The following is a 23610-nucleotide window of genomic DNA, read 5'->3' on the forward strand; positions in this document are numbered from 1 at the left end:
CTCAGGGAGAGCTCTAAACTGTACAAATGATGTTTCTGAGGGGATGGGGCTTGGCAGTGCCCCTCCCCGCTCATGTTATTGCCTGCAAATGTTGCATGCAAATGTTGTGAACGCCTGAATAGGGCTTACAAGAGGGAAATGGTCCACTAACCATGGCTCAAAACTCAGCACTTGCCTGATTGCCCATAGTGAGTATTTCCTGATGACAGTGGAAATAATCAGTTTCTACAACAGTTGATATCTCTTTGGGGCCATAAATTACTGACATAGGCCAGTGTAGATGTATGAGCTAGCAAATATTTATATCTGGGTAACAACCTTTACAGACTTATTTGCAAAGCTGTTTTAACCCTTGTTTTCCTATTTAAATGAATACTAATTCTTATTTAAAATAAGATCCAAGTTTGGCAAGGCATCTCCTCCTTCACCTGCCACTTACAGGGCTACCTAAGGGCCATCCTGTCCTCAGGAGAGCAGGAATTGGTTCTCACCCACCCCATTTTAGCTTGGCTGAGCTGTTTTATTTAGCTTTAATTTATGCTTATTATTTTAATATTTCTATGTAAACCACTTGAGATTTGCCTAAAAAACAGTACATGAGGGTTTTCCTTCCCTTCAAAGGGCTGTATGTATATTGATATAGAACTGAAGATTCATGATCCCTCTACTGTCTGGTGCTTAGATTCGTTTCATTTTGATACTCTTTTCTGTTCTCTAAGAATGGAGCCTTAAATCTGTCAAGTGTCTGTGTATAATGAATTGAACGGGTAAAGTCAAATTCCAAGAAGGAAGACAGTTTGCTTATAGAATAGAAATAAATAAGACAGTTTGCTTATCCTTGAGCTTTTGTACATTAATTCTTGCCAGTGTTTGATTTTGGAAAAAATCTATTTATTTGTTTATTTATTATATGATTTATATTCCACCCTTCCTCTCAGCAGGAGCCCAGGGGTGGCAAACAGAAATGCTAAAAACACTTTAAAACATCATAAAAAACTGAAAATACATTAAAACAAAAAACGTTAAAAACATTTTTAAAAAGCTTATATATATAAGGGATAAGATGGTCTTTCAGGTATCCTGGTCCCAAGCTGTATTGGTACACCAAAACTAGAACCTTGAACTTGGCCCAGTAGCAAATGGGCAGCTAGTGCAATTCTTTCAGTAGCGGGACCTTGCCCCAGTGAGCAGTCTCGCCACCGCATTTTGCAGCAGCTGCAGCTTCCAGACCAACCTCAAGGGCAGCCCCACATGGAGCGCATTACAGTAATCCAGCCTGGAGGTTACCAGTGCGTGGACAACAGTGGTCAGGCTGTCCCAGTGCAGAAACGGCCTCAGTTGTCTTACCAACCGAAGCTGGTGAAAGGCATTCCTAGCCATTGAGGTCACCTGGGCCTCTAGCGACAAAGATGGATCCAGGAGCACCCCCAGACTACGGACCTGCTCTTTCAGAGGGAGTACGACCCCATCCAAAGCAGGCAACTGCAAATAATTCACAGTGGGCCTCTGAAGGGTCTAAGACTCCATTTCTATTTCCTGGAGCTGATGTCAACAGACCCCCGACAATACGGAAAAGCACCACTGGACGGCTACTTGAGGATGTGATGGACACAGAGAAATGGGCCTTCTTCACTGCCACACAGTAGGCACAGTTATGATGTTTTACTCACGCCTGATCAGCCTCACAGGATGTCTTTCACCACTTGCGCTCTAGTCGTCATCCAGCCTGTTTCATTGCCCTTAGCTCACTGGTGTACCAAGGTGCAAACCAGGCTCCACAATGCCGGAGAGGGCGCTCAGGGGCAACTGTGTCAAGAGCCAATGTGCCTCGCTGTTCCACAGCGTGACAAGGGCTTCAACAGAGTCACCTGCTCTATCTACAAGGAACTCCCCCAGGGCATTCAGGAATCCAGCAGATTCCATTAATGTCTGAGGACGGACCTTCTTAATCTGTCCACCACCCCTGCAGGGAAGGATTGGAGCCATAAGTCTAAACTTCACCAGGAAGTAGTCTGACCATGACAATGGGGTGGCATCCAGCCCCTCATTTCCAGACCACCCCTTCCTCCATCTGGAGTAAAAACCAAATCGAGGGTATGCTCTGCCCTATGCGTCGCACCGCAACTTGAGACAGCCCCATGGTTGTCATGGAGACCATGAAGTCCTGAGCCAGAACTCTACAGGCACCCTCATCATGGACACTGAAATCACCCAGGACTATCGTTCTAGGCTCCTCCAATACCACAGCAAAATCTAGCAATTCAGATATGCATTGCTTGGGATAGTTTGATTGCTAGTTAATGATTTTCTTTTCTGTGAGTTACTTCAAACAATAAAACAAAGTAAAGTTATGTTAACTTTATTTGAGCAAATACAATGACATAGTAAAACAGAATAGCAAGCTTTATCAATGAAATGAGATTATGCACAAAGGAATCCTGTGTGTTACATATTGTTTAGTCAGGCTCAGCTTAGGACAAGGGTAGCCAATGTGGTGCTCTCATTAGATATTGCTGAACTCCAGCTCCCATCAGCCCCAGCCAACAAGGCCAGTGGGCAGGGATGATGGGAGTTGTAGTCCAACAAAGGAGATGCCCAGTAATAGATTTGGTGCTTTCTGGTTTAACGTTAGGCACTTTAAACACATGCAAGGTTACTTGGGAAATCTAGATGTTGTTTAACAACATTAGTTCTCAGTTTTTGTTGAAATTAAAATGATGTTTGAAATAAATTCATGTCACTTCTAGCCAGCTCTCTTTTCAAGATTTTCTTGACAATTGTTGGGAAACCGGACCTGTTGCGTGTCTGTGTCACACAGATATAGAAGGCATAGAAAAAATGCCACAAAAATGTGAGAAATCACATTTGTATCCTGGAAGAATATGCATTTACTTCATATTCAACATTATATATAAACTAGAATGTGCAAGGTTGTTGGAATAAGAAACCGTCTTAAATTAATACCCGCTGAACTGAGAGAAAAAGCCACTAAAGGGTTACTGTATCTAGGTCCAGAAGCTGGGTGGCCTTCCTGAGTTGTGAATGTAGTTTCTCTTTCCCCTTTCCTCATTGCTTCCTCAGTAACCACTAATAGCAGATGTTAAGTAAGAAACCTATTTAAACCTTATAGCCTTGCCTGTCTTCCTTGGAATATGACAAAGAACTATGCAACAAAAATAAGGTGTGCTCCATATAGATAGTTGTTTAAGTTTACCTTTCACATCAGTTCTAACACGTTCTTTGTCTTCAGCAGGGGCCAGCAGCTTGCCAGGCACTCTCTCGTAACTTTCACTTCACAGTTTATGGAAAGAAAAATGTATCTGCTAAAGTATCTGATTCAGTAAGTTTTTACCTGTCTGCCACTTGCCTGGTATCTTGGTCTCATTCTTGGATGTTATCTGAAGAAAACAATAAATAAGCCAATACATAATTCAGTTATCGGGTGCACCTGTAAGAGATTGATGCAACATTCAGATGTCATACTCCCAATTCTCAAAATATGGAGGATTCTGGTTTGCAATCCTGATTTGGAGGGATCACTCAAAACACAGTTTGTTGATGTTTGCACCAGAGGCAGCATTGGTGAAAAGCATTGTGACTTGAGGAAACCAAAAAGTCTTCTATGGCAGCCTTCCCCCAACCTGGTGCCCTCCAGATATTTTTGGGCTACAACTCCCATCACTCTCAACCATTAGCTGTGCTGGTTGGGGTTGATGGGAGTTGTCATCCAAAACATCTGAAGGGTAGGGCTGTATTAAGCCATGTGAGTGAAGGGAAGGACTGAGCATCCGAGCTTGTCACTTGTCACTGATACTCCAAACCATGGAGGATTGGAAGTCAACAATGGGCACCATTAATTAGCTACAAATTTTGGATTACTTTTTTAATATACTGTAGTAAATGGTAAGACTGGTGCTGTGTAAGTGTATATATATATATATAATTCATTCTGATTATATTGTAGTTTATTTTTATTTTTCCTTACCAGATTTCAACACAGTATCCTGTAGTGGACCATGAATTTGATGCAGTTGTAGTAGGAGCAGGTGGTGCCGGTTTGCGAGCTGCATTTGGCTTGTCTGAGGCTGGTTTTAATACAGCATGTGTTACAAAATTGTTCCCTACCAGATCCCATACTGTTGCTGCACAGGTAGGAATTTGTGATCCGTAGACTATGGAAAGAGAATGGAGTAAGTTGCATGTTGTCTAGATTCAGATGTTGTATACTGGTTACATTGTGTAGAACCATTGAGAATGTAGCAAACCAGTGTCTGACTGTATCACTTCAGATTGCAGGCGGGGCTCACATAACTCAGGGTTCTCAACCCTTCAACTCAAGAGTGTACTCAACCTTTAACACAGAAAACTATCATGATAGGGAAAAGGTTCTAGCCCAGCTCTCTTCTTGGCATATTTTGCTATGCCTTTACAACAAGAGTTTTAGGTGTGTAATTCTTTTTACTGTTATTTAAAACATCAGCTGAGATAATAATAATAATTATAATTATAATTATAATTATTTATTACACTTATATACCGCCCGACTAGCAAAAGCTCTCTGGGCGGTGAACAACAGAGAATATAGTAAAATACACATATAGTACAATAAAAACATATAACATATAACAGTAAACGATCAAAAATCAGTTACAACAAAAAAGAAATCAATAACTTAAGTTAAAAATGCTTTGGGAAAGAGGAAGGTTTTAACCTGGCGCCGAAAGGACAACAGTGTCGGCGCCAGGCGCACCTCCTCAGGGAGACTGTTCCACAGTTCGGGGGCCACCACTGAGAAGGCCCTAGATCTTGTCATCACCCTCCGGGCCTCCCTATGAGTCGGAACCCGGAGGAGGGCCTTCGTAGCAGAACGTAGTGAACGGGCGGGTTCGTAGCGGGAGAGGCGTTCCGACAGATAGCGTGGTCCCGTGCCATATAAGGCTTTATAGGTTAATACCAACACTTTGAATCTGGCCCGGAAGCATATTGGTAGCCAGTGCAAGCGTGCCAGAACAGGTGTTATATGCTCGGACCGCTTGGTCCTTGTCAGCAATCTGGCGGCCGCATTTTGCACTAGCTGCAGCTTCCGAACTGTCTTCAAAGGCAGCCCAACGTATAATAGTAAACCTGTATGATTAATAACAAGCACAAATTATTCCTTACTCTCTTAACAAAGCAAACAAAGTATCTCAAGCCATCAATCCTTGGGACAGCCTTCGGTCCAAAGCTTTGTTTTTAGGATGGCTAGTCATTTGTCCAAATGCTCCAGGTGAAAAGCCACAAAGATACAGACCAGCTAAATTTCTAATTCTTATACCACTTTGCTATCTACTAACTATGGTTGAAAACTTATTTCAGTTTTGAGGCTTGTTTGGACCTTGAGGCATTAGGGACAGATTTTTATGAAATAGCTGACATAAGACTAATTTGAATAGGTCACTCGGTAATGTCCATTTTCTCAGTTCTGGGCTATGAAATAGTTCAGCATTTTCTCTATCAGTTGAGGATGATATCCTGGATGGTTTACCCCTTCCTCTTGCTCAGACAGGCAGGGCTTATGCAAATTAGCTTTAGAACCTTTGTCCCTGATAGTTGAAGGTATCATTGTTTTCTCCAATTACTTGCCTGCTCCACAGTGATAGGACTTTTGAGGAACTCTGGCTCTGTCTTCAACTTTACTTGACATTTTAAAGCAATGTTTTCTTCCTACACAAGCCTGGATGGGGTAGTTAAGGCAAGAGAGGATCCCTCTATTTTGAACTCTTCAGAGCAAGGAGTTTCACAGAATTACATAGGAAGGCCACGTAGCAGATAAAAAAGACTAGTGGTTTTGTTTCAAAAAGGAAAACAGAGAAGAACTTTTATTTTATACCTCAAAAGTGAAGACTTTTTCTGGTTAAGTTACCATTTTCTGAAGTTAATGGCTACTACAAAAATTGAACACAACCTCCATCTGTAGTCTGAAAGAATACAAGCCAGACGCAGGTTTCCAAGTTTGGTGAGAGCTATGCCCAAGTGCAATACTACTTTTAAATAAAACCACATTCCTGAACTCTATGGTTGTATTGCAAAAATGGACTACAACAAAAATAAGTTTGTTCAGCTTCTCTGGTATCTAATCTTACATTTGTGTGAGGAATTTAAGTTTGATTTTTATAAACTAGCTTAGGTTTTTACTATTCGTGACCAATGAGTGGAACATTATTGCTGTTTGCAAATAGATACCTTCCATGTTGATGGAAATAAAATTGCAGTGATATGAATTATATGCCTTAGAAACAGCTAGAGTAGATGTCCTTGAACTTAGGACAAAACATCATGCCTATCTCCACATCAAAGGTAAATGTAAAGGAACTGATTGCTCAGTGTTGCATATGGACCAACGTATGTGTTGAATTTCCAGGGAGGAATCAATGCTGCTTTGGGGAATATGGAAGAGGATAACTGGAGATGGCATTTCTATGATACTGTGAAAGGTTCTGATTGGCTGGGAGACCAGGATGCCATTCATTACATGACAGAGCAGGCCCCTGCTTCAGTTATTGAGGTATGAGTAGTAATGTATTCAATGTGTCTTTCTGAAATACTCTTTCATGATTGATTACTATGGAAAATGGAAATGGACTGCCTTCAAGTCAATTCTGACTTATGGCAACCCTATGAATAGGGTTTTCATGGTAAGCGGTATTCAGAGGGGGTTTCCCATTGCCTTCCTCTGAGGCTGAGAGGCAGTGACTGGCCCAAGGACACCCAGTGAGCTTCATGGCTGTGTGGGGATTCGAACCCTGGTCTCCCAGGTCGTAGTCCAACACCTTAACCACTATACCACACTGGCTCTCGATTGATTACTATAGTAGGTGTTAAAAAACAAGCCACCTATCGAGCTATGTGCAAAACTAATTTATCTTTACACAAGAAACTAATTTTCTAACTTTATCATAAATATGGAAAATAGTGAAAATTTCATTATTAGAAGAGAGAAATTCTATTTGCTTGTTCTGATTCTGTAAACTGTTTGAAGATTGCAAGGCCAGACAGGGTAGATTCCATACAATATTACTTCATTCTACAGAATTTGGTGTCCTGGCAAATTGTTGTGGGTTACACTGCAGCTGTGAATGTGCAAGCACTGCTGACTTTCCTGAGGATATACTGTGCCTCAACAGAGTTGTCGCAGAGAAAGAAGGAGTTGGTAGAAACAAGCTGCATTGGTTGGTTGTTTCTTATAGTGGCTTAAAAGATGCAGATACCTCCCTTTTAACTAGATCCAAGCAGAAGACTGACATCAATTAATCTCCTCTCCCTAATTTTCGTTAGAAAGCTCCTGAACCCTCATTACCCAGTTTTTGAAGCCAAGCAATGTTATACAGATCAAAATTTTGTTTAGCTTAAGTTAACTTTTCCATGTTTATATTGCAGAATCTTTCTAAAATTGAAATATTTTAAAACAGTTTTTAAAAATCTGTTAACTTTCCTTGTTTTTATGTTGACAGTTAAATGGCTAATAATTTCTACTTGGATTCCTCAGCTGGAGAATTATGGTATGCCATTTAGCAGGACAGAAGATGGGAAGATCTATCAGCGTGCCTTTGGAGGACAGAGCCTTAGGTTTGGGAAAGGGGGACAGGCTCATCGATGCTGTTGTGTGGCTGACAGGACAGGCCACTCTCTGCTACATACACTCTACGGTCGGGTAAGAAGTTGCTTGTAGGGCGGGGAATGAAGCTCGCTGAGATCCCATCTGCACTGTACATTTAAAGCAGCATCTTACCACTTTAAATACTCACAGCTTTCCCCAAAGAATCCTGAGAACTGTAGTTTGTTAAGGGTGCTGAGAGTTGTAAGGAGACCCCTGTTCCTTCTCACAGAGCTAAACTTTCCAGAGTTCCCTGAGAAGAGGGAATGATTGTTAAACCACTCTGGGAATTGTTGCTCTGTGAGGATAAAAAGAATTTCAGTGAATACATCACCCTGACAGCGGTCTACAGGAGCAGTGCAAATGCTGAACGCTATAGAAGATCGCAACTGCAACTCTTCCTCTGTTCTTCTTTCTTATATTTCTTATTTAAAGGACAAGCACTTACCTGCTTTACCTCGTGAGCACTCAAGCAGTCCTTTCAAAAAGAAAACAATTATGCAAGGCGATCACACAACATCAACCTCTGGCCACATAAGAAACTTTCCTTACTTCATTTTTCTTTTTCTTTATGAAAGTGTGTTAAGGTGCATGTCTTCTTGCCACTGGCTTCTTTTTAATGGGAGCAACAACAGCAAAAAGGTGGGGGGAAGGGGTATGTAGTGCCGGAAAGGGAATCCAAAAGAAGGAAGGCAAGCCTGAAGCTAGTACTTAAAAGGGTTATTCTGGCAAAGTAAAAACCACAGAGTGCCCAGTGCGTTTCAGTCAGAAATCTTCCAGTTGGCCGCATCCAATACAATCCTTTCTTTAAGAGGGAGTTCAAGATATCTAAGGCTGCAGTTCCATGCACACTTACCTAGGAGTAAACTGCTTTGAACACGGTAGGATTTATTTCTGAATAAATATGAGTAGGATTAAAAACAGGAAAGTTGTGGCTACTTAAAGACTTAACAAATTTATTACGGCACAAGCCTCAGGAATTCAGTGGTGTCTCATATGCAGCTTGGAGTACTGATGGCATATTGTCTTGTGAATGGAATCCATATAGCCAGACACGTTGACTTTGGTGATACCAGCCCAGAGCTATGGGGCACCATCAACCTGTGCCTAGACCAGTATGCAGAAGGGTTCATTTTCTGGGTACTACTGTGTGAATACGTAATGGATATATAAGCACCACCTTTCCTAAGAAACCCACTGACACCTACCCTGCGTGTTTCCAGTTTCTACCAAGAATACTCTGCAAAATCCATTGTCTACAGCTGAACCCTACGATATAACTGTTTTTGTTCAGTCTCTTTAGATGGAGACTTGCAACCAAAAAAATTACATTAGGCGTTCCTCAGTCTCTAAAAAAACAGATCAAGGCCAGATTGGTACCCAGGAACAGTCAACTACAGGGCAGACAATCATTTGTTCCTACGTACAGTTCCCATTTAAAACTATTGAAACGTAGCAACAGTGGTCTACAGCCTGTCCTGGACAATGACACTTCCCTGTCACAGGCCTTGGGTGGTAGCTCTTTACTGGCTTCTAGACAGCCTCTCCCAACCTAAAACAGTTACTCATCAGCAACAACAGGCTATATAACAGAAACAGACGTAGGGACCAGACCCAGACTCTAACTCTGTCCCCATGCCTACTCTAGACCTAATAATGTCACCCACAATTTCAGGAGTTCATTCACTTGCTTCCAATGTGATGAATACTATCTGCCAACAATTCCCTTCTGCATTCTATATAAGAGAAACAGGCCAGTCTCTGCACAAAAGAATAACTGACATCAGAAATGGTAGTATAGGAAACCCAAGGGGGAACATTCCCCAGGGCACTCTGTAGCTAACCTTGAGGTGGTCATACTGGAGCAAAGGACCTTCAAAAGGGAGACTGCACTATGGAACTGCGGAATTACAAGTTGCTTGTCAGTTGAATCAGTATAATGGATTTTTATTGTGCTACATGTATTAATTGGCTTCCCAGTGCTAGGATGTTTGCTTCTTTTGGATTAATTGCCACTAATTGGTGGTTAATTGATGGTTAATTCTAACAATCTGTAGTTTTTCTGCATTTCATTTCCTTCTGACCTCATTGATTACAATCTCTGTCCCTTCCCCAACCATGCCACCCTGGGCTCCTACTGGGAGGAAGGACAGGATATAAATCTAATAAATAAATAAATGTGTATTTATACCTACATGTCAGGGTAGCACTTCATGCAACTGATGGACTGTAGCCCACAAAAGCTTATACTACCATAAATTTGTTATTCTTTAAGATGCCACAATATTGTTTTTGCTGAGGAGACTAACATGGATACCCCTCTGGAAGATGCATAGGATTCTGCTCTAATGGATAATAATAATAATAATAAAATTTAATTTATGTGTCGCCTATCTGGCCGATGGCCACTCTAGGCGACGTACATGTAAACAGTTAAAACACAATGTGATAAAATACATTAATACAATATATAAACAATACAGCAGCAACAACAATATTAGTGCAGGGTAAGAGGCATTTCAGTCATAAAAGTTAACCCTCCCCGGAAATCCCAAAGGCCTGTTGAAAGAGCCAGGTCTTTAAGGCTTTACGAAATACATTTAGGGAAGAGGCGTGCCGTAGATCTTGTGGGAGGGAGTTCCAAAGGGTGGGGGCCGCCACTGAGAATGCCCTCTCTCTAGTTCCCGCCAATCTAGCTGTTTTTGTCGGCGGGATTGAGAGAAGGCCCTGTGTGGCTGATCTTGTCAGGCGGCATAATTGGTGGTGTTGAAGGCGCTCCTTTAGATAAACTGGGCTGAGACCATATAGGGATTTAAAGGTTAATACCAACACCTTGAATTGGGCCCGGAAGACAACTGGAAGCCAGTGTAGATCGAACAACACTGGTGTGATGTGATCCCGGCGGCGACTGTTCGTAAGTAGTCGAGCCGCCGCGTTTTGTATAACTTGTAATTTCCGGACCGTTTTCAGGGGTATCCCCACGTAGAGCACATTACAGTAATCCAATCGAGAATCATTCCCATTGCCGTGGAGGATATTCCCATTGCCGTGGAGAGAGGCTTCTAGTGGTATTGTGCACGTTTCGTGATTTTTATTTTGCCAGAATAGAACTGCAAAGCATCAGCTTTTGAGATCTGCCTTTCCTTTTGCATTTTATGTTATTTTTAAGGAGCAAATGGGTGTTTTCTACTCATTTGCAAGTGATCCCCAGTTGTTGGTATGCTTTCTCATAACTACTGTTGTAGGACTAACGTTGTCATAGCATTAAGAAGTAAGTTTCTGAAAATAATTATTGGTACAAGCACCAGTACAGCATAGTGTCTGTACGGTTTATGTAACATGTTTACGGAATTGAAGGAAGAATCTCTAAAATGTATAAGGCATTGAAATACAATCCAAGGAAGATATGAAGTTCCTTCAGTTCAGTTTCTCCTGCAAAGTGAATGTGATTGATTGTTGTCATTCTCATAATCATAATGGGATGTCAAACCCATTTCATAATATTTATGAAGTGCCTAAAATAGTAAAATTAGTAAAGTCTTGTTCGCAGGGTTACTGTCTAATAGAACACTTCTTAACCAACCCTCTATAATAACAACAACAACAGTGTTTCTCTTTTCTTCCCCACTCCCCATTTTAGTCTCTTAGATACGACACCAGTTACTTTGTGGAATATTTTGCTCTAGACCTCCTTATGGAGAATGGAGAATGTCGTGGTGTTATTGCACTTTGTATAGAAGATGGAACCATACATCGCTTAAGAGCAAAAAATACAGTTATTGCTACTGGGTAATATTAACAAATTGTTCATGTTGATGAAATGTGAATGTACTGCCTGGGATTACTAGTCCTTATTCTGACCTTGAACTAGATCAGGGAGGAGCTTATTGCTTTCATCCCACACCTTTCCCCCCTTTACTCACAGAAGGAGAACACTCCAGCCTAGCACTCTTCAGGGTTGTCTCTGTATTGGGAAGCCTCCTCCCCCCGCTCCCCTGCCTTTGGCTATTTTTCCTATCTTTGTATACCCTAAGGCTTGTACTCTTCTCATTAAACCAGTGTCAAGGATGATGGGAGATGTAGCCCAGCAACATCTAGGGGACTAAAGGTTCCCTAACCTTTAGCCCTCTAGATGTTGCTGGGCTACATCTCCCATCATCCTTGACCAGTGCCCATGCTGGCTGGGGCTGATGGGAGTTGGAGTCCTATAATAATGGAGGGGCAAATGTTCACCACCACTGCATTAATCAGTCCTTAAGGACCAAATCATAGTTCATCTGAACAAATTGCTGGTCCCAACACTGCATTTGCAAAGATGAAAAGGAGTACAAAGATGGGGACTGCTTATAGGGGATGATGAAGTCAGCCTTTCATTCTAACAACATTTTTACATATTAGACTCAGAATTTCATGCACCATATACCTAGAAGCCCTGCTTAAGGTATTACATTGCAAAACAAGAAAGAGTACTTCAGTCTGGCTTTTCCTGGAAAACATGATTATGTTTTTACTGCAGAATCTTTTATTGTTAGTATAGAGAGCTGTGGCAAATAGCCGTGGCAGAAAAATTGACCTATGAACTCATATTAGCTAAAGGTAAAGCTAAACTATTTTATTTTTATAAAAATGGTTTCTTACTCCCGCTTGCTAAGGAGAGGAAAAGGAAGGACTAGTCTGTCTGCATGTTTATGGTAAACAATTAACCATACCTTACCATGACATGTGTACACAGCTGAAAACTCCACTTTTCTACTTTGTGTGTATAAAATCTACTGGGGAGAAACTAATTGTGAGCTGTTTCCTAGAGGGTATGGGCGCACGTATTTCAGCTGTACATCTGCTCACACCTGCACTGGAGATGGCACAGCAATGGTCACACGGGCCGGCCTGCCTTGTCAGGATTTGGAGTTTGTGCAGTTCCATCCCACAGGTAAGAGATTCTCCTGTAATGTTATAGACAACTAAAACTAGTACGAAACAACCACTCAATAAGCCACTAAATCCAAGGAGAAAAAAAACAGTATCTCTTATTGGATTCATATTTTTAGTGTGTCAGCTGTTTAAATTATTTCTCCTATCAGAAAGCTCTACCTAATGTGGCCACATGATCAAGTGGCTCGTATCTTATTTGTTAGAAACAATATGCACTTGCTCTCTGAATAGCAAAGAGCTTAAAGGTAAAATAACAACCAAAACTACCCATTTTGAACTACCTTTAGTTGCTCAAAATGAAAGTATCTCTGATGAAATACAACTCTTAGGAATGCAGTTCTTCTTCATTGAAAAAGTATACATTTCAACCAGCTACAATATCAGTTTTTGCATAAATTGATTTTTTTTTTAAATAATACTTGATCTCTCTAGTTTTAGTTCTTTATATACATATTAAGAACTACTTAGCTTAGAGTAGCTAAGACCCTGCAAACAGTTTGGGTTGTAGTTCATTAATTTCCCCCCCAGTAAGATCTGTGAAGCACATTCCTAAGCACGCCTTCTCAGAAGTAAGTTTTGCTGAGTTCTTAGATGCCAAAAAAGCTTATTTTTGGGCATACCACATATTTTAGGGCTTATTTTAGAGCATGATTCACCACTGTAGCCATAACTTAGCCATACCTCCCTCCATATATTCTCCAGTGGGTAATTTTGCTATGTCTAGCATGTTTGGATGGTTCAGTCACTCTCAAACATTATGGGTAGGAACTTGTGGCCCTCCAGATGTTGTTGGACTATAGCTCCATTATCCCTGACCCTTGGCCATGCAGGCTGAACCTGATGGGAGATACAGTGCAACAATATCTGGAGGGCCACAGGTTCCCTGCCCCAGCAGAATTACCCACTTGTAGGGAAGCTCATCCCCAGTACTTCGGCATGAGTTGCTTGTTTAGGCATGCTATCTTTCTTGGAAGGAGACAACTCTTGAAGCATTACGGTGATATAGTGGCCGCCTCTGTGGGCTGATATTTTGGGCTCAGAGGATCTATCAGTTGTTAATGTTGTTTCTCATGGTACACAAGTAGTTCTTCTTCGCAGCACTCAATTTGCAGGAGTTGCTGTTGAGGGAATATTCCAGCAGATGAGAGATATTTACATAAGCTTGGTCATCCGATTATTGGGGGCTGTGTTTTAAATCTCATAACAGTTGGTAGGTTTCTGCCTGTGTTACTACCATGAAAGAATGTAATACAGTTTTGGCTTGTTCATGTTAGGGCCATATCCATGAGAAACAAGAAGGTAGGTCCCTATGGGAAAATTGGATGAGGAATGATTATCTGAAGGGGCTAGCTATAGATAATGGTCTCCTTGAAAGCTTTCTTAAATGACAATAGAAATGGGAAGCAGGCTTGCAAATATTTTAATGTATTTATTATGCTTCTTATTTTTACATATTTCTTGAATTTCTATCCTGTCCTTCCATTTCCAAGCCCAGACTATTCTGGCTGCTATCAACAAGATCTTAAACCTTAGTTCTACTTCAATCCATTTCAATATAATCGACATTGGTGAAAGTCTCAGTTACTCCTGTTAATAAAGATATCCGATGTAAAATTTGCCTCCAGAATTCATAAGCAAACTGACAGTCTCACCAGATATGTATTAAATGTGCATTTGTAGCCAAACATTTCCAACATTTAAAACTAGTTTCCATACAAATTCTATTCAGTCTGGCAGGAGTTAAATACCAACTTAATAAAGCTTCCCTAATCGATAAACTTAATAAAGATTATTTCACAGAGCGCCAAACCTTGAGCCATCTCGATTCTAGAATTGTAAATCCCAATTCTCTTTCTCACCTTGAACTTAACGCCATTAGTAATTTATATATTTTTAAATTTATTGTCAGTCATTATAATATCCCATGTTGTCATCGTCCTTGTCATCCACATAGGCTGCCTAATAATAGCTAGCAAAATATTCCTTAACTGAAAATACTGGAACCATGCTGGAGCCCACCCTCATTTCTGGTTAGTGTCCTTCCATTACCTATTAGATAGCTACATTTATATACCCCACCTTTTCCCCAATTTGAATATTCTGATGACTGATGCCATTCATAACAAATTAGTACAGCAGGGCCCCACTCATACGGCAGGTTACATTGCAGACCCCCACCGAAAAGTGAAACCCGCCGAAAAGCAGAACTCCGCCAATAAAATGGCGCCCAATGCCCGAAAAACGCCATAATGAGTGGAGCCTTACTCTAATTGAAAGCCACTGTATTAGCAGAACACCAAAAAGCAGGCCGCCAAAAAGCAGGGCCCTACTGTGTACCAAAAACAATAGTAAACATCTAAAAAGGAGAATTATTTTGTATAATGTTAAAGCATTGTAGATCATAATTGAGTCTGAATTTTATAGTATTTTACTAGTATCTGATTTGCCATCTTGGCAGCCTCATGCTAAAGCATCCTACTGAAATATGACAACTTTAAAATGAGCGACAGAATTTCTTAAGAGATTGACATACTCTGTGCCATGTTCTGTTCTTTTTCTGGAATGCAACAAAATGCCATCAATCCCAAATTAACTTTCTTAAAAGTAAAATGGTCCTTTGTAGAAAGATGGAGTACAGGTTTGAGTTATTTCAGTGAAAGGAGAATTGCAACCAATTTTCTGTTAGAAGCAGCATTTATAGCCTGCTTTAGGTATTCAGCACACTTCCCATGTGTTTTCAATAATCCATATAAGAGCGTTGTTGAGTTGGTAGTGTTGTTGTCCCTGTATTGCAGATGTGGGGCTGAGAGAATAATGACTTGTATAAGGCCATTCAATGAATAATGGCAAAGCCAAGGTTTGTATCTTAGCTGTTGTATCTTAGCCTATATTGGATATTAAAATGTTGATGTCTCATCCTAGTTCTATGATACTGAAGAACATCTGTGAAATGCCAAAAGTCATTGTCAAAAGTTTATAATGGGGTGACTTCCTGTTTTTGCAGGTATTTATGGAGCTGGCTGCCTTATTACCGAAGGCTGCCGTGGTGAAGGAGGCATTCTAATTAACAGTGAAGGTGAAAGGTTTATGGAGAGATACGCACCAGTTGCCAAAGATCTAGCTTCAAGGGACGTTGTGTCTCGTTCTATGACTATTGAGATCCGGGAAGGAAGGCAAGTGTAGTTTTCTGCCACATCTTGAATATGATTATTAATTTTAGAAAAATGGAGCAGTGAAGTATATGTGAAAGACTTCCATCCTTGGCTCTCCAGATGTTGTTGGACTACAGCCCCCATTGTCTTGGCCCGTTGACTATGCTAACTGGGGTTGGTGGGGTTGTAGTCCAATAGGATGTGAGGACCCAAGATTGGGGAAAACTATCCTAAAGAATAGGATTATTTCTCTGAGAATATTTATAGATGGGGATAGTTTACAAACTGGCCCGTGGACTTTATACAGTTGGATGTGGGAACAAATTTCTAATTCATGTTTGTAGACCATGTTGTATAATCAGGTGCGTACTGAACATGCACTCCTGGCAACACATTATTTCCCAGGGTTGCACAGATGGGGTGGGGTGTACCAGTGTAGGGATGTATGTGTCCTACAAACTGGAAGGAGGGGGAGTAGGGCATATGTGCGAGACCCATACTTGCTACTACACCTAACTCCTAATTTTAAGGAATATGATTCATATATTTAAACTTTTCAAACTATTTCTAAATTGAAACTGAACTGTGAGTTGAAAAAGACACCCACCCAGTTCCTGTTGCCATGACAGTTGTTCTTGTTGGTATCTCCAGATAAGATGACTTTAAAAGTTTGCATCTAGGTAGGATTGTGAAAAGGATTGTCTATATTTAAAACTTTTTTCCCCTAAATATCAGAGGATGTGGGCCTGACAAAGATCACGTGTACTTGCAGCTGCACCATTTGCCACCTCAGCAGTTAGCAATGCGTCTTCCTGGGATTTCAGAAACTGCTATGATATTTGCTGGTGTGGATGTTACCAAAGAACCTATTCCTGTTCTACCCACTGTCCATTACAATATGGGAGGCATCCCTACAAACTACAAAGGACAGGTAATTTTTCAAAAGTAATATTCAAATAGGAAGTATTTTAAACTGAATATTGTGGGTGGTTTTCTACATACTGTTTAATGTAATTGTGAAAAAGAAGCTATTTGGGTAAGGGTGGCCTCCACAGACCACTTCACAGTTGAGCAGGGCCACCTTCCTGTCAGTCATATGACATCAAGTGATTAAAAGTTCAAGACGTAACTGCGAAAGAAGATTCTTCTTGGGCAGCCCTGGCTCTTCCTTTACACCCCCAGGTTGAATTCAAGCTGGGGATGCAAAGTATTTGCAAGTATTTTGAGCTAACCATGCCCATCTTTCCAGGGCCTGATATCATGTGATGTCAGGCCTGGGTGAGGTAGGTATGATTAGCCCAAAACTGCCTGGAGGCCATCCTCCAAGACCTGGCAGAACTTACTAGGCCTGTGGTTCTCCATCACTATACTTGGGAGATAGGCCCACCCTCAGTTTTGCTCTTCCTTACCTTGTCCTTTCTCCTCCTGCCTTCTTCCTTCTGCCATCACCAGCACCTCTTCTTGTGTTAGCCAGTAGCTTTTTAAAAAACTGCTACAAGAAAGTCATTACTTGTTATCCTGACCACAAAGGTGTGTGGCTCTTTTCCCATACCACCTTTGCTGTGTTCACCCTAACTTTTGCATTGGGGAGCATTCTCCATGCATAGAGGATCCCTGCATCATTTAGAACCTTGGTGATCAGGGTTTTAAATCATGCAGGGATCTTCCTGGAATGAGGAGTCTTCTTTACACATGAAGTTATGCTTGAGCCAACAATGCCAGGGATGGGAGGAGCAGCACTACTGTTGCGGTGGGATAGATGCGTGGTCCCACAGACCCCATGTCTGCTGTACACGTGAGTAATGTTTGAAGAGGACTACTGTCATGCTTACATTTATTTTATTATTTTTAACGGCAGGTGATTACCCACATAAATGGCAAAGATCAGATAGTACCTGGTCTGTACGCTTGTGGTGAAGCAGCCTCTGCTTCTGTTCATGGTGCTAATCGTCTTGGAGCAAACTCGCTCTTGGATTTGGTGGTCTTCGGTCGTGCGTGTGCTCTTAGTATTGCAGAATCCTGCAAACCTGGTAGGTCTCTTCCTTTGTTTTTCAGTACCTTAAATTGCATCTCCTAAGCAGTGTTACTCTGCAATTATGTTGCTGTCTTGAAAGTTAGAGCTGTTTCTTACTTGTCTTTTCAGAGACCGAGTCGCATTCCCAGGAAATAATTAGTGTCTGAAAATGCATGGAAATACATTGCTGTAATTGTTTGAAAATGTGGTTTTGAGTAAGAGAAGCCCTTTGTAGTACAAAAGTGAGAGAAGAGTTATAGAACTGCACTGCCGTTTAAATGATAGACTAGTATCTCGCAGCTACCATTTTGGCCAGCAAATGCCTAAGCACATAACTCCTCCCACCTCCTCAATAAATGTACTGTGGGATTCCCTCTTTCCCATCTGACTGTCTGTCTTTACACCCGCATGTGTGTACACTTCCTTGTGCAGCTGTGCTTTATACTTTGGCAGGCTACAACAATTCTGCTCACCATGGCAAGTTTAGTGCTGCCCTCTAGCAGGCATGACAAGTGGCCAGTCTTTCTCTCAACTTTGAAGCTTCAGAGATGGGTGTAGTTTACTCGATCTGTTGTTTGACCTAAAGCATATTAAATACAAGCATATCCTACACCAAACTGCAGAGGAAGATGGTCTCTATCAAATACAAAAAGTCCCTCATCCCCTGCACTTTTATGGTGACTTTCATGGTTCCCCCCCACTCTTTTATGTACACAACTCAATATCTCTTGAAATAACTAAGATAGAAAAATGAATTCAACACCATCGGAAAGAACTTACCCCAAGCTTCAAATTGATACACAACACTTTAAATTTACATGTCACTCAAGATGCAGTATGGCCAAAATAAGTTTACTTTTTGTTTTAAAAATGGAAAAAATCAATGTTTGAGCACTAATAATCTTCATAGAATGGTTTTTGATACTACATGTCTTAATAAAACTTGCAGAATGTGCTTTTATGCGCATTTTGATGCATCAGACATAATCCCAGCTAGGAATAATTGTTCAGTGTGCCAAAATCCAGGTGAGCAACCTCCTCCTTGTCCAGCTTCATCCCTTCATTTTTCGTAGTTACTTCAAAAGATAATTGAGTTGTATACAGAAGAAAGTGAAAAAACCACCCTGAAAGGGGGTGTGGGGAATTTTCCCTGCGGTAATTCTGGGAAACTTCTTTTCTGTCATAGAGCTCACTCTTCCTGAGCATTTTGGTGTATGATATGATTTTGTTGCAATAAATTTGAGGTTAAGCACATTTCTGAGCAGGATTGACTTGACGAATGTAAGTGTAGATTGTTCCAGCAGTTGTGCAGTGATCCTCTCCCAGTTCCAAAGGTGGGAGGAAGGCTGGGGTTGGTTTGGCAGCTGTGCAGCCAATACATCTGGAGAGTGTCTGCCACACAGAATCAAGTCAGCAACACCACCTTTAGCTCTTCATGCTTCAGAGCAGGAGAAATGGAGGGGGAAGGTTAGAGACACTGCCTGAAGGTGGTTGAAACGCCTTCACTCAGCCACACCTTACCTGCCATTTTCCCCTCGGAGAAAGGCTGTAGAGGGTTGGGCATCTTCAAGTTGTGGCTCCCTACCAAGCATGTTCCCAACCAGCCCTCTCCTCAAGGGAGGCTGGAGAGATTTTGAATGTTGCTGCTTAAAGGTGCTGCTATTTCAAGCAACAGCACCTTCAAGCAGCAGGGTGCCCAGCCTGGTACTGTCCCCACATTCCCTTCTCAAGGAAAAAACCATGTGATGGTAACTACAGTTTTTCCCTTGACCAGCAAGGTGAAGGACCTTTATTTAATTTGTATGAAAAAATTATTTCCCTTCCCTCCCAAATCTATCAGAAGGGGCTGGGCGGGCTCTGAGAACTTTACTAGGAAATAATGGAATTACTGATGAGTACTACCTGCCTTTTGTTCCCTGTCTCTGCCCATCCCCCAGCTACTATCTGATTTTTGCAGGCTTAAATGTAGTTATTTAATGCTTGTGTCTGCTCTGATTAGGACAATCAGTTCCATCAATAAAACCAAATGCGGGTGAAGAATCTGTAGCAAATCTTGATAAACTGCGCTTTGCCAATGGAAGCATAAGGACATCAGAACTCAGGCTTAATATGCAAAAGGTAAGCAAGATGGTTTAATTGGGTGTGTGGTTGTTAATAAAATGAAATGTTCTGTCCCCCGTGCTGTTCAGCATCTGCATGAAACCGTTGGGTGTGGTCATCCGGAGCTTTGGAGTGCGTTGCCATCAGAATGCTGATGACATGCAGCTCTATTTCTCCTTTTCATCTTCTTCAGGTGAGGCTGTCAATGTGCTGAACCGGTGCCTGGCTGCGACAATAGACTGGATGAGGGCTAATAAACTGAGGCTCAATCCAGACAAGACTGAGATGCTGCTAGTGGGTGGTTCTTCTGACCAGATGGTGGATGTCCAACCTGTTCTGTATGGGGTTGCACTCCCCTGAAGGAGCAGGATCGTAGCTTGGGGGTTCTCCTAGAACCATCTCTGTCACTTGAGGCTCAGGTAGCCTCGGTGGCACGGAGTGCCTTCTACCAACTTTGGTTGGTGGCCCAGCTATGCCCCTATCTGGACAGGGATAACCTGGCTTCAGTTGTCCATGCTCTGGTAACCTCCAAGTTAGATTACTGCAATGCACTCTACGTGGAGGTGTCTTTGAAGACGGTTCGGAAACTGCAGCTTGTGCAAAATGCAGCGGCCAGATTGGTAACAGGGGCCAGACGGTCCGAACATATAAAACCGATTCTGGCCTGCTTGCATTGGCTGCCTGTATGTTTCTGAGCTCGATTCAAGGTGCTGGTTTTGACCTATAAAGCCTTACACGGCTTGGGACCACAATACCTGATGGAACGCCTCTCCCGATACGAACCCACCCATGCACTACGTTCAAGATGAAAGGCCCTCCTCCGGGTGCCTACTCCAAGGGAAGCTCGGAGGGTGGCAACATGGGAGAGGGCCTTCTCAGTGGTGGCCCCCAAATTATGAAATGATCTCTGTGACGAGGTGTGCCTGGTGCCAACACTGTTATCTTTTCGGCACCAGGTCAAGACTTTCCTCTTCTCCCAGGCATTTTAGCATGTGTTTTTAAATTGTTTTTATATTGTTTTGAATTTTAACATTGTGTTTCAAATTGTTTTTAAAATATGTTTTTAAATTGTGTATTTGTTTTAATGTTTTTGATTGCTATAAACCACCCAGAGAGCTTCGGCTATGGGGTGGTATACAAGTGCAATAAATAAATAAATAAATAAATGTGAATTGTTAGAACTGTCTAATGTTTTGACTTGAAATTTGGATTCCTGAACTTCCTAAAACCATTTTTTCCTTCTTAAAGATTTTCTAGCCTGGTCTTTGTTTCTTTTCTTTTTTTAAGATAAAGGCTTGATCATCCCTTCATTACCTAAAAGCTGGCAAATGGCTATGAGATCTAGGCTGAATTTCCTGTTCAGCTGCAGAGCTCCCTAGGTGGCCTTCCATAAGTTTCAGCTTAAGTTATTTCACAGGGTTGTGATGCTAGTGCTCAGGAATTCTTTGGGGGAATTGCAGGATACAGATGTGATGCTTTTCTGCAACTAGAACCTGCTTCTACAATTCTTTCCCCTAGAACTGAGAGGCTGTTGCTCTGTTTAAGAGAAATTTCCTTTTGTGCACCAAGCCTTAGCACTCTTTTGTACTTCTATTTTTAAGGGTTGCTGACTGTGTTGGAGTAGTTCAGGTTTCTGTTTGATACAGATTCTGAAAGATAGCAGGTTGTCTGTGCTGTGTAGTAGTAGCCACATAAGGCAGTCAGTGCCAGTTCTGTTGGAAGCGATGGAACCATTAAGAAATGCTCACCAGGTATATACCAGGAGTAGTTTAGACATCAGGACGACTTAACTGAAGACAACTGTGTTACGCACATGAGTATGGAATTGAGGGCTGGTAGAAAATGTTCAAATATGTTTTGACACAACTGATTATAAATGTTTTGGCAGCTGTAGGAGGCTATAATCTTGCCAATTTTTCTTCAAATTTTCAGTAAATGTATTGTTTCTCAATTTTGATTTATCTATAGACAATGCAAAGTCATGCTGCAGTGTTCCGTACAGGCCCTATCCTACAGGAAGGTTGTGAGAAAATTAGCAGTCTCTATAGCAATTTGGATGATTTGAAGACATTTGACAGAGGTACTATTTGAATGTAGAATAATATTCTGGTGTTTTATTAGGTGTCTGAAAGCTTGCAAGTAAATGATTGAGGTAACTATCAGTATATTCAGCTGAGACAACTATGCCTCACCACATGCTCAGAGGCACATGTTACCAAATTCTTCCAAGCTACACAGCAAGTGGATTGGACTGTGAAAGACCAACCCAAATGGTGTTTGCATTTTGACAAATCTGTAGGGCAGTACAATATCAGAGAGGTGGTCAGGTCTCCTGCTCCCCTGGTGCATTCACTATAGCTGCCCAATTTCCCTGCTTTTAAACTTTGACAGAAATATCTGTTGGCCATAGGTATGTTCTTGAACCGCAAGGTTTTTTGCCTATTAGTGAATTTCCCTGCTTTTTAATCCGGGAGGTAAGAAATGGGATGCAAGTTTGCTGAGCATGGATTGATCATTTGCATGCTTATTGAGTTCAGTGGGATTTACTCCCTGCAATCATGCTTAGGATAGGTGAAACTGACCGCAGGGGATGGGGAGGGGAGGAGGAGGGAGGGGAGGAAGGGCAGAGGGGAGGAGGAGGATGGAAGCAGGCGGGGGGAGGGGGGAGAAAGACAGGTTTGATCATTTGCATGTTTATTGAGTTCAGTGGGATTTACTCCTGTGCAATCATGCTTAGGATAGGTAAAACTGAACGGGGGGGAGGGAGGGCAGGAAGAAGGAAGAGGGGAGGAGGAAGGGAGAGGAGAGGGGAAGGAGGGGAAAGGCAGGTCTGATTATTTGCATGCTTATTGAGTTCACTGGAATTTACTCCTATGCAATCATGGTTAGGATAGGTAAAACTGACCATGGGGGAGGGGGAGGGGAAGGGGGAGGAGCAGATTGGAGGGGGGCAAAGGAAGCGGGAGACAAGGGCAGGTTTGATCATTTGCATGCTTATAGAGTTCAGTGGTATTTACTCACATGCAATCATGCTTTAGGTAAAACTAATCATGGGGAGGGGGAGGGGGAGAGGGAAGGGGAAGGAGGGGATTGGAAGTGGATGGGGATGGGGAGGGAGGGGCAAAGGAAGGGGGAGGAAAGGGGCAAGAGGGAGGGAATAGGAGGGAGGAGAAGGGAGGGTGGGTTTGATCATTTGCATACTTTTTGAGTTCAGTGGGACTTATTTTTTTGCAATCATGTTTTAAAATGAAAATGGACTGTCTTCAAGTCAATCCCAACTTATGGAGACCCTATGAATAGGGTTTTCATGGTAAACGGTATTCAGAGGTGGTTTTACCATTGCCTTCCTCTGAGGCTGAGAGGCAGTGACTGGCCCAAGGTCACCCAATGAGCTTCATGTGGGGATTCGAACCCTGGTCTCCCAATATTCCAACACTGACCTGTGGGAGGGGCAGGGAGGGAGGGGAGAAGATTGGGTGGGTGGGCATTGGGTGGAGGGGAAGCCCATTTCCTTAACAAGAGGAAAATGTGAACAGTATCATTGTTTTTCAGCGTTTCCCCCACCTTTTTATTCTACAGCAGGCACATGTAGCCTCCCACCCAAATTTAAACCAAAGCTATCCCTGGCCACATCCACACCAGGCCTTTATTTCACTTTGGAGAGTCATGGCTTCTCTCAAAGAATCCTGGGAAGTGTAGTTAGTGAAGGGTGCTGATAGTTGCTAGGAGATGCCCTGTTCCCCTCACAGAGCTTTAGTCAGAGCAGCTGACTGTTAAAC

General features: G+C 41.9%; 1 protein-coding gene across 2 annotated transcripts in view; it reads left to right on the forward strand.

Annotated features, from left to right (window-relative positions):
- SDHA (succinate dehydrogenase complex flavoprotein subunit A) overlaps positions 1 to 23610 on the forward strand; it is a 37860-nt gene that overhangs the window by 8032 nt on the left and 6218 nt on the right. The window contains exons 2-12 of one of the 2 annotated variants that reach the window (XM_061592152.1): positions 3251 to 3340; positions 3989 to 4150; positions 6401 to 6544; positions 7526 to 7690; positions 11274 to 11422; positions 12439 to 12563; positions 15570 to 15738; positions 16453 to 16648; positions 17576 to 17747; positions 19731 to 19849; positions 21800 to 21911. In XM_061592152.1, the coding sequence (XP_061448136.1) occupies positions 3251 to 3340; positions 3989 to 4150; positions 6401 to 6544; positions 7526 to 7690; positions 11274 to 11422; positions 12439 to 12563; positions 15570 to 15738; positions 16453 to 16648; positions 17576 to 17747; positions 19731 to 19849; positions 21800 to 21911 (1603 nt within the window). The remainder of the gene's footprint in view (positions 1 to 3250; positions 3341 to 3988; positions 4151 to 6400; positions 6545 to 7525; positions 7691 to 11273; positions 11423 to 12438; positions 12564 to 15569; positions 15739 to 16452; positions 16649 to 17575; positions 17748 to 19730; positions 19850 to 21799; positions 21912 to 23610) is intronic. The other variant, XM_061592153.1, reaches the window with a different exon arrangement.

The sequence above is a fragment of the Rhineura floridana genome, chromosome 11 (assembly GCF_030035675.1).
Source record: "Rhineura floridana isolate rRhiFlo1 chromosome 11, rRhiFlo1.hap2, whole genome shotgun sequence".
NCBI lineage: Eukaryota > Metazoa > Chordata > Lepidosauria > Squamata > Rhineuridae > Rhineura > Rhineura floridana.